The 12,698-nt window shown below is 43.4% G+C and overlaps 3 protein-coding genes across 6 annotated transcripts in view; 2 read left to right on the forward strand and 1 right to left on the reverse strand.

Moving 5' to 3' along the window:
- The window catches only part of LOC106809283 (glycine-rich cell wall structural protein-like), a 23,252-nt gene extending 18,233 nt beyond the window's left edge, over positions 1–5,019 (forward strand). The window contains exons 1-3 of one of the 2 annotated variants that reach the window (XM_014812297.1): positions 2,408–2,512; positions 3,057–3,204; positions 3,802–5,019. In XM_014812297.1, coding sequence (XP_014667783.1) covers positions 2,456–2,512; positions 3,057–3,204; positions 3,802–4,133 — 537 coding nt within the window. In that variant the 5' untranslated portion in view covers positions 2,408–2,455 and the 3' untranslated portion in view covers positions 4,134–5,019. Of the gene's footprint in view, positions 1–2,407; positions 2,513–3,056; positions 3,205–3,801 lie in introns of those variants that run through there. The other variant, XM_014812298.1, reaches the window with a different exon arrangement.
- On the forward strand, positions 235–1,519 carry LOC106809285. The gene has a single exon (XM_014812299.1). The coding sequence runs from the start codon at positions 292–294 to the stop codon at positions 655–657; it is 366 nt and encodes a 121-aa protein (XP_014667785.1). The 5' UTR covers positions 235–291; the 3' UTR covers positions 658–1,519.
- Positions 5,020–5,399: 380 nt separating the features above from the next.
- LOC106809282 (glycine-rich cell wall structural protein-like) lies at positions 5,400–9,349 on the reverse strand. 3 transcript variants are annotated; one of them, XM_014812295.1, is made up of 4 exons: positions 9,231–9,349; positions 8,156–8,241; positions 7,042–7,468; positions 5,400–7,005 (listed from the first exon to the last, which is right to left on the reverse strand). In XM_014812295.1, the coding sequence occupies exons 2-4, from the start codon at positions 8,189–8,191 to the stop codon at positions 6,518–6,520; spliced, it is 951 nt and encodes a 316-aa protein (XP_014667781.1). In that variant the 5' UTR covers positions 8,192–8,241; positions 9,231–9,349; the 3' UTR covers positions 5,400–6,517. The 3 variants fall into 3 exon arrangements, with proteins under 3 accessions (XP_014667781.1, XP_014667782.1, XP_014667780.1); XM_014812296.1 differs by having other exon boundaries at positions 5,400–6,933; positions 6,970–7,468; XM_014812294.1 differs by having other exon boundaries at positions 5,400–7,468; positions 9,231–9,346.
- Between the last annotated feature and the right edge of the window lie 3,349 nt (positions 9,350–12,698).

Genomic DNA, 12,698 nt, shown 5'->3' on the forward strand with positions numbered 1-12,698 from the left:
TCTATACTTTATATATTCATTTGTGAGTTTCTATACTTTATATATTCACCTGTGAGTTACTATACTTTATATATTCACCTGTGAGTTACTATACTTTATATATTCACCTGTGAGTTACTATACTTTATATATTCACCGGTGAGTTACCAAGCTATATCTGTTTAACAGTGAATTACTATAATTACTATATACTACATCTATTTACCGGTAAGTAACTATACTACATCTATTCACACGGCATTCCGACGTGATATTTCGCCACAGGTCGCATAAATTACGGTTACGGAGGATATGGGGGTGGCCACGGATCCGGAGGTTACGGAGGACACGGGGGTTACGGAGGTCACGGAGGTTACGGAGGCTACGGAGGTTACGGAGGACACGGAGGTTACGGAGGCTACGGAGGTTACGGAGGACGCGGTGGTTACGGAGGCGGCTATGGAGGTTATGGAGGTCACGGAGGTCGCAGAGGCGGATACGGAGGTTACGGAGGTCACAGACGCAGCTACGGAGGTTATGGAGGTTACGGAGGCGGCTACGGAGGCGGCTACGGAGGCGGCCACGGAGGCGGCTACGGAGGTTACGGCGGCCACTAAACGTTGCAATAGCTATGAAGAGCACATTCGGCGAACAACTACTTATCTGTTTTTTTTTTAATCAATCTGAAAATTTTAAATCTAAATTCGACTGAAAAAACCATTTGTATTAGATGCACCATCTATGACAGCAGTGATGGACCGCCTCGTATCTCACGCGGGTACGTGCGGTTGATACAGTGTCATCGCCGGTTAATTTACCGTGATTTCTACACGTTCTGTGCCGCCATGTTATGCTTATGTAGTTGACATCCCCTACACCCCCCGTTTGTAACATAAACCGTCCCAGTTTCGCAAGACGAATGGAGCCACTCGTGGTGAGCTTATATGATAAATACAATGTTAATCCAAAGACTGTTATTATGTGCGCGATGTGTGCACGAATTATTCGTTAGTCGTTAACTTTAAAGTTCTCGTTTTTCTCATGTATTTCTCATGTTTGAGTTGAGTATCAAGTTGTAGTTACGCTGTTTTATAGCTAGTCGACGTGACAGTTGTCAAGGCTATGTTCGCGCAATAGACGCAAACGACGTAAATTTCGTCGAACCGGAAATTTGACAAAAAATCTGTCACGTTGGGAAGATGATAAAGTATTTGCCTTTTAATTTTGAAGATGGACAATCAGGTTTATTGGCAGCAGTTCTGACTAGCACGCGCGGTTGCTTCTCGCAATTATTTTTGAATGGCAGATGTGGAATGGAGTTCTCTGCTGTGTTGTTACATAAACGCTGTCTCGCCGTTACGCTGTTACTGAACCTCACTCTTTCTAACTCTGTATTATCAACTCGCTCAGGTTTACATGTTACTAATATAGAGGTTCAAATATGCTAGAACACATCGGGACTCGTATTCCGTTGATTTTTATGCTTGTTTTTTTGTTAAATGTCTGCTGTGATAATAACAATTATTATATGAAAACAATAGACGTGATGTTTGTAATTCTTTAACTTGATATAGGATATTCACTTGTCAACGATTGTGTGTGTGATACACGCAGAACGACAGTGAAGAAACGAACTCGCACACACGCTCACGCATGCAGGCACGCATGCACGCATACACACGCACGCACGTACGTAGAATAAAAGTTTACTGCTTACATAAAAAACTGTCCAAAGCAGGTATACAACGCGCGATATTTTAAATATTACTTCAGGTTACTTCATTTAATGAAATTCACTCAGCAGAATTAATTATTAAACAGGTTAGCATGGTAACAGTATTACCACCACAATTATTACTACAGTACTATCAACAGGTTAATATGTTAACAGTATTGCAACAACCGTATTAACACGTTAACATGCTAACAGTATTACCACACCCGTCGTATTATTGCATCATATTTGAAACAACTGGCAGCGACTAATCAAATAAAGTAATGAACAAGAGAAGGCTAAGAACAACTAAAAAAATAACACAAAAAAAGAAAAGAAAAAATTAAAGATGAAGGACTGGCAATAAATGGTAAAAATTGAACGGAACAAAAAATACTAATAATAACAATAATTAACATTTAACATTCCCCAGTATTACGCTATTTATAAGTTATGCTTCAATGGTCACCGATACTACTGTGTAATCCGACCAAAATGACTGAACGGACGGAGTCCAACGGTGTTAAGTGTTCGCTGCTCTAAATTCCTCGAGAAAAGAAAAAGCGTTTACTTGCGTGCGGAAAGCGAGACGGCACCCATCACGTGCGCATGCGCAGGCGAGAGCCCAACGTCCGGCTGCAGCGGCATAGAGCAGGGAATAGATCTGGGCCACGTGCGAAGATTGGACAAAAGGGCGCTCTGGGGACGATTGAGGGCAACGCCGGGTGAAGTGAGTATAAAAGTGGGACATGCCGCCAACCGATGCAGCATACGACACATAGTGAGACCTGTGGAAGAGCAGTGAAACTTCTCTCGGTGGTAAGTGAACGCGAATTTAATCTGTGGAATGGTATAAGCTATCGAAGCACAAGTGCGCAATAGAAGGAGTGAGCGCGTGGAGGAACAAACGGGAGCGCAGATAAAGAGAGGGAGAGAGCGCAGAAGAGAGAGAGAGAGAGAGAGAGAGAGAGGGAGAGAGAGAGAGTGAGGAGTGAGGGAGAGTGAAAGATGGCAGGAGTGCGAGAACAAACGAGCAAGCGAGTGAGGTAAGTGAGTGATTGACATAGAAAGAGAGAGAGAGAGAGAGAGAGAGAGAGAGAGAGAGAGAGAGAGAGAGGGAGAGAGCGAGAGAGAGTGAGGAGTGAGGAAGAGTGAAAAATGGCAGGAGTGCGAGAACAAACGAGCAAACGAGCAAGCGAGTGAGGTAAGTGAGTGATTGACATAGAGAGAGAGAGAGAGAGAGAGAGAGAGAGAGAGAGAAGTATGCCTATAATTTTAGTTTAAATTATTTTTCATGAGTATGTATAGCTTCTACTATATCGTATATATATTTTCGGCAATTTTTACACTAACCTTCCGGCAGATTGACAGCAGCGGAACGGACGTTAAGATGAAGGCAGCTATGTTGATATTGGCGTGCGTAATCGCTGTCGCCGCCGCAAGCCATGGCTACCACCACCAGTATCCCTTCTCGAGGGGAGAGAGAGACTTCATCACTGGGCAATTCAACGGTGAGTCGCTATATCGCAGTAATGTGTACGTCGATATTATCATGCATATGCCAATCTTACTTGTCAAAGCTTGTCCTATCCTCGTATTAGTTGTTCCCTTTTCCTCTCATCATCATCTTCTTCTTTTTATTCGTTTTCGTCGTCGTCGTCGTCGTCTTCTTCTTCGTTTTCTTCTTCGTCCTCCTCCTCTTCTTCTTTTTTTAATGTAATTACACAATAGTACTCTATGCCATAAGGTATTATGTCATACAGTACTATATGATTGTTAGCTGCTAACTTAAAAAATGAGTTTCATGCCACTAAAATAAACCGATAAGTTTTAACCCCATACGCAAGCAAGTAAATAAAACACACAGCAAAGGTCGCTGCGAATCGCAAACCAGAGTAAGCGAGACCGAGAACTGAGTAAGATGAATCAAACGACGAGAAACTGTGCCGATCACATATATATTACCGAATCGCTATATACCGCCATTATGCGCATTGATAGCCTGATTATTATAATAATTGCTCAATCTCTCAATAAAAATAAACACGAAGATAACGTAAAAATAGCAAATAATGGTTACATAATTTCGACATGATGTTTGCATACAGGTCGCTTTCACGGCTACGGAGGCTACGGAGGTCGCGGAGGTCACGGAGGTAGCGGAGGTCACGGAGGTCACGGAGGTAGCGGAGGTCACGGAGGTCGCGGAGGTCGCGGAGGTTACGGAGGTAGCGGAGGTCACGGAGGTCGCGGAGGTCGCGGAGGTTACGGAGGTCACGAAGTTTACGGAGGTTACGGAGGTCGCGGAGGTTACGGACGCGCGCGTTACGGGGGTAAGGGATATGGATTATACGGAATCGGACACAGGATTTTTGGAGGTTACGGCGGCTTCAACGGATACGGGGCCGGATTCAACGGTCAAGGTGAAAATCTTCACTAAACGAGGTAATGCCCATGAGCGCATTCGATGAAAAATTGCGCATTCGGCGCATTCGTCATTATTGTTCAATTCGACCGAATCTAAGAAAATATGCAATTTGTATTAGATGCATTATCCATCACAGCAGTGACGGGCCGCCTCGTATCTCACGCGGGTACGTGCTGTTGATACGATTTCTACACGTTATTTGCCGCCATGTTATCTTCATCTGGGTGGCACATCGTCCCCCCTTTTTTATAAGATGTACCACCATCGCAGTTTTCTAAGACGAATCGAGTCTTTCGCAATTTGCATTGTTATAAATACAATAATAATCCAAAGATTGTTATTTTTATAGTACGCTAATTAAGATGCGTGCATAAGAAATGCATTAGTCTTGTTTTTCTCTCGTTTATTTATCATATTTGAGTTGAGTGTCAAGGTGTCATATGGTGTGTGCGTACTCATGAATAGGCAACGTAAATGTGCGCGAACCAGACATTTCTCAAGAATCTATGTGAAACGCTGAAAATGTCATAAGGTATGAACCCTATGTAACCTTGCTTTAATAAAATGCAGTGCGAATTAATTTGATTGGCTGCAATTCTGACTAGTACATGCGGTTGCTTCCCGATCGCAATTCTGTGTGAATGGCAGAAGTGGAATTATGGCGCTCTCTGCTGTATTGTTACATATGCATTTATCTTGTTGTCACGCCGTTACTGAACGTTACTCGAGATGACTTTATTCGCTCAGGTTAACGTTTCACTGATAGTAGCGCGAATATGCCAGCACACGTCAGGACCTGTGTTTTGTTGCTTTTTACGCTTGTTATTGTTAAATGTCTGTGATAATACCAATCATTATTAATTTTGAAAACAATAAACGTTATGTTTGTTTAACTCGATGTTAGGTATTTACTCATCTATGACTGTATGTGGCAAAAATAATCAGACAAAAAGCCAGAGATCGACAAACGAACGAAGCGACGAACACGCACACGCTCACTCACTCACGCACACACACCGGCGCGGACAAAAGAGCATGCAGATATACTCACATATATATCAACTTGACAGTCTAATCCATATCATAGTTTATTCTTGGAAAGAGTACGGATCATGAGAGTGACAACGACGAGAAGGGGGGGGGGGACGAATATGAGTCACCGCAGTGTGTTTCTGACTCGTTTCCTGAATCCTGAATTGTTGTCAGTAAATTTTCACTCTTGTTTCACTCACACACACACCATATGTACCACGCAATAAAATCGCACATAACCCTCAATGATATTTCGCAGTCTAATGACATTTTATTAATTACGTAACAAATTATCACAGGCGGGCATTAGCGAGTACAACGCTCAAGATTTTAAATATTACACCAGGTTAAATGAGAGAATAGTCAGCAGTAATTTAGATCAAACAATTTAACAGTTAACAATATTACCATAACAGTATAAACAGTTTCACAGTCTAACAGGTAACAGTATTTTCAAAACAGTATTAACAGTTTCACAGTTTAGCACTTAACAGTATTACTACAACAGTATTAACAGCTCCACAGTTAACAGTATTACCACAACAGTAGTAACAGCTCCACAGTTAACAGTATTACCACAACAGTATTAACAGCTCCACAGTTAACAGTATTACCACAACAGTATTAACAGCTCCACAGTTAACAGTATTACCACAACAGTAGTAACAGCTCCACAGTTAACAGTATTAGCACGACAGCATAAACAGTACTAAACTATTTTTACCCGTCGTATTATTGCATTATATTTGTTAAGAATAGAGGCGATTATCCAAATAAACAAATAAACACAGAAAAGGCAAATATTAAGTGAAAAATAAAAATGAAAAGGGCAAAATTAATAAATGGAAAAAACAAAACGGAAGAGAATATGCTGATAAAAAATAAATTAAACGAAAACGGCTGGTAATGTCAAAAACAAAACAAAATGAAAGTAGAATGATGCGGGAACTGTGAAACGCCTAATCAAGTCGCTTCACCACTTTTGCCTTTTAGTTTACAAAACAATCGCTCCTCTTCGTTTTGATGCGAACACTCAACTATGGTGGCCAAGATGGCTATCATATCACCCAACTATCATATCCCGAAGCCATCAGAGAAAGAACCAGAGGAAGTGATAATCATGTCTTCAGCCTTTAGTGAATAATTTAATCACCATTTGGGCCACCATACTCAACAAGTACAAATATCGTCCTAACGATGCGAAGCACAACCAGCTAACACGCCTAAGAACAAAAGCTCGCAGGTTCGCGTTCACATGACGAGCTAAATCACATAGAGCTAAATTACACGAGTGGTACGCTGCAAGGGTAAACATTGGACATCCCCCATCAATAATGCAATGTCTTTTATGTATAAATGATATATCAACGATACCCGTATCCACCGTAACCTCCGTAACCTCCGTGACCCCCGTAACCTCCATAACCCCCGTAACCTCCATAACCCCCGTAACCCCCGTGACCCCCGTTACCTCCATAACCCCCGTAACCTCCATAACCCCCGTAACCCCCGTGACCCCCGTAACCTCCATAACCCCCGTAACCTCCATGGCGCCCGACAGCTGCGCGGATGTATGGTTTCAGAGCGTAGGCGATGTGCGACGCTTGTTTCTCTATCTTGTACGGATTGAAAACGGGATCGACGTACGGATAGGTATCCAAACCGTATCCGAAGCTGGGCAGAGGAACGTTAGCGAGTCCATAGTAGCGTCCGTAGCCCCTACGACGCCCGTATCCACCGTAACCACCGTAACCGCCATACCCTCCGTATCCACCGCGACCTCCGTATCCACCGCGACCTCCGTAACCTCCGTAACCTCCGTATCCACCGCGACCTCCGTAACCTCCGTAACCTCCGTATCCACCGTGACCTCCGTAACCTCCGTAACCCCCGTATCCGATGCCGCCACCTCCGTAACCTCCGTATCCGACGCCATGACCCCCGTAACCACCATAACCTCCGGAACTTCCGTATCCTCCGCGACCTCCGTAGCCTCCGTAACCTCCGTATCCTCCCTGACCGCCGTAGCCTCCGTAACCTCCGTATCCTCCAAGACCTCCGTGGCCTCCGTAACCTCCGTATCCTCCCTGACCGCCGTATCCGATGCCGTTACCTCCGTAACCGCCGTGTCCGTATCCCTGTCCGTATCCGCCGCCGCCGTAGCTTCCGTGTCCGTAGCCGTGCCCGTAGCGTGCGTGCCCGCCCGGCCCCGACCTTTGGTGGTAGCTGTGGCGAACGTAGCTGTTAGCGCCGTAGTTTGGATAGCTACCCCCGTAGATGCTGTAGCCGCCGCCGCTTGCATCACAGACGAGAGCCTACAGTATAACGGGAACGCACGAAGTGAGTGTGGTGAACAATGCGTACACGAGCGATCGGCTGTGATGTCCTGGGACACCCACGGGTTCAAGCAAGACTCGTTCTATTCACTTTAGCACCGACTTCGTAAGCAATTATCTCCTTAATTATCACAGTTGATTACTTATCCATCTGTGTGATAGCAAACGAAAGAAATGCGATGAACTACACGCGCGCGATTGGCTACTATACTATCATGTATTATACCTTATATATGAATAACACATAAAGTTATATACATAAGAGATAAATCATAAGAGAAAACGATAAAATCAAGAGTTAATGCGGGCTTATAGTTATATCATGTGAAACTTGTAGGTTGAAATGAATCTCTCGATATTAAACTCGATAGCACCCTTTAACAAGCGCAGTGTCAACTTTCTCCATAATTGCCACCGTTATCATAACTAATATAATTATCACCACTAACACCACCGCCACCACTATCATCATCATCATCATCATTACCATCCATACCATCAATAATAATGACGATGATAATGATAACAAAAACAACAACAACAATAACAATAATAATAATAACATCAGCACGACAGTAATAAATCAGCGACACGGCATAGTCGCCGGGATGCAACTAATTACAAATGATCCATATCGTCTGCGCGAGTCGTAAACGAATCACTCACCGACAAGGCGAGTCCGAGCAAGATCGCCAACTTCATCCTGATTGTTGTCTCTTGATTGCACGATGACGTCAGCTCTCAGCAGGCGTCTGCCGAGAAGAAAATAAGACTGAGATATACGAATGCGCAGCAGAACAACTATTTAGCATCGACGAGCTAATGCGGTCCGTGGAAGAAGCATCCTGTTTCCCTCATGCGATTATAGTATTGTCGTATGGCAGCTGACATTACTACAAACGAGAAACCACGTGTCATGGCGAAAAGTCAATGGTTCTATTAAATCAAATCAGCAGCAGATTTCCCGAACGTTAACGCTGCTGCCACTACAGTGCTCCCCGCTGTAACGGGACAGGTTGAGAACCATAAAAATATCTGTGAACACATAAAAACGTGCGTAAGGAATGATTCTCAAAGGTGCATGTCGTTTAAACCATGCGTCCGTTTATCCTAGACCCGATAAAGCAGAGACCGCTGTAATACACGTACTGTCGCGCCATATCCACTCGTGTAAGTACTAAGCAATGGCTAGCGAATTTTCTTTCGTGTGAATGCAACAAAATAGGTAATACTGAGCACCAATGTTTTTCGATCACTGTATGTAGACATCATCGTAGACATATGGCTACATCATACAGAACTCGCGTTACAAGCACATCATCACTCGAGAGTCGTATCTCAGCTTTACGGAGTTAGAAGAACCCGACGAAAACTACCATACGTCGAAACCAGTAGTTCATCGCTAACTTTTTTTGCGTGATGGCATCGAATGATAGTCTCGCCGAACTACGCGAGGTAGTGGCAGCGAATCTGCGTCTCGGGGAGACGGTTCAGGGATCCTTTATCACACATATAGCATCACTCGATTTAGATTTGTCTTCACCTCTAGTCACAATGCACTGCTAATAAGATACTATGACTATCGATGACTACTATGTTAGTATATTCTATATTAATATATATATATATATATATCAGCAAATGATGTGAGGTATACCCGTACTGTGGTGTTATACGGTATATACATAAATTATATGCACATACACTGGGCAGTTCACCGCTATCACATGTATTTAGCTACCTGCACTCTGTCGATCTTGTGTTGTCACTCTCCTCCTTCTCCGTCACCTGAAAGCGAAACTGACGATATGTCGGTCACTGTGTCGCCATATTTATACGTCCGTCCGTCGCGAATTAACCTAGTCTATGGTGCAGGCGACTAACCATGGGTCGTGTAGCATACATGCAAATACACCTACGCGTAGGTGTGCGGCGTGACAAACTAACGCGACAGTGCGACACAAATCGTCGAGGCGAGACAGGTCGGGTGTGTGTGTGTGTGTGTGTGTGTGTGTGTGTGTGTGTGTGTGTGTGTGTGTGTGTGTGTGTGTGTGTTTGTGTGTGTGTGTGTGTGTGTGGGTTTGTGTGAGTGTTTGTGTGTGCGTGCGCGCGTGTGTATCAGGAGAATGTTACCCTCGTTCATTCAGCCATCGACGTAAAGCATTAGATACTCGTTAGCGGGGTTCGAGCAAACTACCGCTGTTGTTTTACGGCTAACCGAACGATTGGTCAAACCGCTGACATACATTTACGTTTATAGTTCGTACGAGCGGTTGATGTTTATTGGAGTTTAGTTACTTCGCAACGTCTAACAAAGAAATGCTCGCGCAATAAATAGTGATTAAACATTCCCTAACGGTGGTTGTGAAATGTCCGAAACGTTGCGAGCCGCTGCTGTTGATGGCCTGGTAAGATGCAAGCGCATGGTAGACTAGCATGTTTTACTATGCCTAACTCTCATTCTTACAGTAGCTCGCGCCTGCAGTAAATCAAGTGACGAAAGTCTGCGTTTGGAACCTTTGATTTATCGACAGCGAACTGACGTTGGAATTTTCGCACACTGGCGGAGCGCAGTGGATCCACGGACGCTGCACGGACGTGGCAGCGATGGTCGTGGTGACGTTCATTAGTCTACAACTAGAGGGATCTGTTTCTCGGCCGCATTGTGAACTAATTGGCGTTTCTTCACGGATGCCAACACACGTCGGTGATAAACGCGCTCGACCCACATTCGCGGCGGAGGCACCTTTCACTGGCGTGCGCGCGCAGGCAGCGAAGAAAGTGAAGTGCCCGAGCAAAGTGAGATCAGACCTAGATTCTTTGTTATCGTCGCCGCGGGAGGGCGGCACTGTAAACGTACAACCGCTCCACATCACTGATCTATATTATATATAACCCAAGTGCTATAATATAGATAAGCGCCTAACACAGGTATGTCGGCACAAGGCCGGCTGCACAGTTGTTGATTATACGTTTATAGACGAGATAACAGTTTTACTTTTGTTTAAGTCTAATGTGGGTCTATATGTGGGGCTTAGGGTGTTATCTTCTCTTCAATTGAGCGCGCGACATACAATTAGTCCAATTATGACGCGTATTTAACAATGGTATTGTAAGAACATCGCCCTTCAGGTATGTGTCTACTATTATGTATCGTCACTATCATAGTAACATATAGTGTTGGACTTACTACTCGTAATAATAAGATCTGTATAATACTGATATATATATATATAATGTTATACTATATTTGATAGTAGTAGTGCAATCGTTTGTTTATCGATTAGATGAGTATTAGTGTAGTCGATAAAGCAAGTCTCGTTTGATTATATCTGATTATAATATGTAATGAAATCAAAATTTCTGTACACACACCTACTAACATTTAATACGAATATGCAAGTTATTGTAAATAGTTAATGTAAACATCTAATCTAAACATATAATGTAAATAGTATATGCAAGCAGTTAATATAAAAAGTTAATGGAAAGGGTAGTGTAAACAGGTAATGTAAACAGTTATTGTAAACAATTGGTGAAAATATGTAATCCAAACAATTGACAACTATTTTAGCAGGTAATATTTAGATATTGCACATGCGCAATATTTTCCAAAAATATTTTGTTTGAATTATATGCATTTGAAATAGAGAGACATGCCTACGACTAGTTTGAGAAGAGAGACTCGAGAGCAGGAGGAGGAGAAGGAAGGAGAGGAGAAGGAGGATCAGGAGGAGGGGGAGGAGGAGGATGAGGAGGAGGATGAGTAGAGGGAGGAGGAGAAAGATGGCGGTGGTAGAGATGAGGATGAGATGGGATCTGGAGAGATAAATGCATACAGTGAAGGCAATTTTGCTGATAGATATAATATGTCCAGTTTTCTCATTTTCCGTTTACTCTGTATGCGCACGCCCCTTGTACGCCAAACTATTACTGTTACGTCGAAATTATGTATTTAAGATGGAAAGCATCCATTCACGAGTAGATTGATATAAAGGGTGTCTATTATTATGACTCACTTTATTAATAGCAAAGAGCCCGGTCTCAGTGTTCTAAAATTCATTACGTTGTGGATGAATAAATTGAGGACACAGCAGACGACGCATTAGCGATTGTCCGCCGGTAATGGCGCGATACATGAATCACGCCCATGTTTATACATGTGGCAACAACTGCATTTCCGCAGCTCTGAACGAACGCCCCTGTTGCAACATTTCCATCCCCGCAGCTATGGGGTGACGCCCCCGTTGTGATATCTTCATCCCCGCAGCTGTGGACGAACGCCCCTGCTGCAACATCTGCAGCCCCGCAGCTACAAACCGATGCCCCCGTTGTGACATCTCCATCCCTGAAGCTATTGTGTGACGCCCCTGTCGCGATATCTGCATCCCCGCAGATATATGGACGGACGCCTCTGTGGTGACATCTGCGCCCCCGCGGCTATATATGGAGAGCGCACGAGAAGAGACACTCTTGGTGACGGATGACGCTCACCCACTCTCGGTTTCTCGACCTAGTGCCCGACTGAAAGACGCTCGTTGCTACCGCCACATCGCGCTGACGGTGTAAACAGAGACAAGCAAACATGTACCCGGAATGCCACGATTGAGAGCGAAATTTCTTAGCTCCGTGCGTGTGCGTGCGTGCGTAGGTGGGCGTGTCCGTGCGTGCGTAAGCGTCCGTGTGTAAATAAATACCTGTCGCATTTCACTAGATGGGTATTTTGTGCTGTATATGTATATAAATATAGACAAAGTTATAAATAATCGGACAACCAAATCGAGTAATTGATTGCGACAACACTGTAAACAGCAACAACACCAACAATACCAAATATCTTTGATTAGTCTGATTTTATATAACTGAATTAAACTCAACAACAAATTCAACAACTTTTAAGAATAAAATTTAAAAATGAACGAACGATGTCTTCGACAAATCCTACAATGCGCCTAAAATGATTATCCTCGTGAAAAAAAATGAAATCATCTCTTGCGATAAGGATTAAACTCATGAAAAAATAAAGATTTTTCTAGGAGTGTGCATGATTTCTCTTGTCAGAATAATTACAATAGAGGGTTGCGACTTGATAGACGATATCGTCAATATTTTTAGATGATCTCTTGATCACTTACAACAAACAACAACTGGCTGGAGTACGACAACGTATATATATATATATATATATATATATATATATATATACTAT

The sequence above is a fragment of the Priapulus caudatus genome, unplaced genomic scaffold (assembly GCF_000485595.1).
Source record: "Priapulus caudatus unplaced genomic scaffold, Priapulus_caudatus-5.0.1 Scaffold342, whole genome shotgun sequence".
Classification (NCBI taxonomy): domain Eukaryota; kingdom Metazoa; phylum Priapulida; class Priapulimorpha; order Priapulimorphida; family Priapulidae; genus Priapulus; species Priapulus caudatus.